Below are 2,614 nucleotides of genomic sequence, written 5' to 3' on the forward strand. Positions count from 1 at the left end.
CATTAATAGAAAACAATTGGTTTTTGATTAAAAAAAAAGAAAACTATTGGTTAAAACAAACTAATAGAATAAATAGTATTATTTATTTCTTCTGTTTCAAAATTAGCGTCGTTTTAGTTTCTAACATTGTTTCACTATAAGCTCAAACAAAACAATATTATAGTTTTGGCCATTCAAAAAATCAGTAACTTTTTAATCGACATTTAATATAAAACATATCGAATATATGATAATCCACTTTCTATTTTTATAATTCTATTATTATTTGAAGAATTTTGAAGGAGAAAATTGTTAGTAAAAATTAAGATTTTTTTAATCTCTATATATTATTAAAACCCTAGAGTCAGTCCTACTGACTCACTTGCCATTGTTTCACTACGGTAGAACTACTTGAACTTCTATTTACTATTGTCTTCCTAACTTATTGCCATATCTCAATAAATATAACACCCGACAGTAAACTTAAATAATTCAGTTCTTGACATGATAACAGGAAACACATCGTCAATTTGCTTTCCTCATTGAATGAAAACAACTCTCTGCTTCTTTCACCTAACTTCTTTTATGACTCTGCCTCCTTCATTCATAAATTAAATTCCTTTTTCAAGGAGTAGTAACTTTTAATGAACAATAAAAGTAAATGCTTATCATCTAATTCAGTCCCACATATAAACACACAGTCACACACACACAACAACAACAAAACCATTCACTAAATCAAATCTCAAAATCAGAAAACATATGATTATCATTAATTCATTATGATAATATGCGCAAGAAATTAAACTCACGTTAACTGGGCCAGGCCCATGAGCAAAGGTAAGGAGTAAAACTGTACATGCAAGCGATCTGAATAAAACAACGCTCGCGGCATCTCTTGTTCTTCGCAGATACAAAGAACTTATGGAAAGAGAGAGAGAAACGAAACTTACCTGGAGAGAGTAAGGATCCGGATCCGATACCTGAACATGCCAAACGGGTGGATCAAGTTCACGTCATTACATTGCAAGTCAAAGGCTTTCGATGATGTCTACGACTTTAACAGTTACAGCTGTAGAAAGAGCTCACATTGTAGCAAAGACGTGATCGATACAAGAATAGGTACGAAAAACCTGAAACCCGATCCGAAGTTAAGGCGTTTGAAATCATGTCGAGCTGAACCGGAGCTGAACCCATCTACCCGGACCCGACGGAGCAAATCTGCCCGAACATCCGACGCGCTGACCGAGCTGCCCGACGAACACCCGTCAAGAAACGTAGTGGAGATTATATTCCAGTCTAGCTGGAGGTCTGATGAATTTCCGGGTCGGGTTGAGATGATTTACAAAGTGGAGAACGGGTCAAGAACTGTGACCCGGTTCGAGGAGTACAGAGAGGTTGTGAAGTCACGTGCGGGTATAAACGGGGATCGAGAAGACACTTGTGAAGAAGACGTACGGTGCTTGGCCGACGGCAACGAGATGATGAGGTTTTATCCACTCCCGGACGGGGTTAACGGTGGCGCGTGGGCTTTCTCCGGCGGGAAAAGTCAGGCTGTGTGTACGTTTTCAAGTAGCGGTGAAGCGCATGCGAGCGGCGGAGGTGGCGGAGGAAGGAGGGCGATGCTGATTTGTCGAGTGATAGCGGGTCAGGTTGCGAATAGAATCGGGTTCGGGTCGGACTCAGTAGCTGGTCGTGACGGTGAGTTGTATGTCTTTGATACACGAGCGGTGTTGCCTTGTTTCCTAATCATTTTCAGGTTGTAAAAATAATAATAATAATTTTTCGATTTAATTTTTTTCCTTTTCTACGTATCGATAACGATGTATTGTAATTTATTGGTTTATATTTTTTTTTTATAAACTTGACCTGATTTCAAATACTCGATCCTATTCGATTCATGCATGTTGTTTACAGTCCATAGCTTTTATTAGTTCGAGACATTGTTTATGAAATTGACCAAAAAAAAAGAAGACATTGTTTATGAAAGGGAAATTTGGGGAATGACTATAGCAAACAGCAAAATTAAGTCTATATCCATTACAATCAAATGGATATGATATTTCTATAATATTTACTATATTATCTTTTCTCACTTTCACTTCTCTTTTTAGTTAAATGGAACATGATTTTTTATAAATAGATTAATTTTTTTAAAAAATCACACATAAATCAAGATTGTGACTTCTGTTTTAATATATAAAATATGGTTTGTAGGAGTGGAAACAAATAGAATATATGAATTTTAGAGGTATTTGTGATACGAACCATTTGACTTAATTATCAATTTTCTGGTCCGACTTAATATGTAGCCATTCGGATATTCGGTATTTAGATATCTAGAAAATTATATGTTTTATCTGAATATTTGATTAGATTCATTCAAAATATACATTTAAATATATGTATAAATATCTGTTTATCACATCGGAGGGCATGCACATTCATTTTTAGAAATATTGGATCTGGTTGGTAATGGCAGTAGCTTTAAAATTTTTGCTGTAGAAAAAAATATGTAGACTTTTTGCTGTGGCTTTAGATTTTAGTGCTGTAGAATTTTATGGAAAGCACTAAAAATTGCTTTGGATATTTGGCTCTGCAGAGCACTTATACAGCTGTAAGTTTTTCAAGAGCT

General features: G+C 35.4%; 1 protein-coding gene across 1 annotated transcript; it reads left to right on the forward strand.

Annotated features, from left to right (window-relative positions):
- Positions 1 to 643: 643 nt before the first annotated feature.
- Positions 644 to 1,861, forward strand: LOC106332097. Its single transcript, XM_013770568.1, has one exon. It carries the CDS (start codon positions 969 to 971, stop codon positions 1,743 to 1,745), a length of 777 nt encoding a protein of 258 aa, XP_013626022.1. The 5' UTR covers positions 644 to 968; the 3' UTR covers positions 1,746 to 1,861.
- Positions 1,862 to 2,614: the final 753 nt, after the last annotated feature.

Source organism: Brassica oleracea, chromosome C3 (genome assembly GCF_000695525.1).
Source record: "Brassica oleracea var. oleracea cultivar TO1000 chromosome C3, BOL, whole genome shotgun sequence".
Lineage (NCBI taxonomy): Eukaryota > Viridiplantae > Streptophyta > Magnoliopsida > Brassicales > Brassicaceae > Brassica > Brassica oleracea.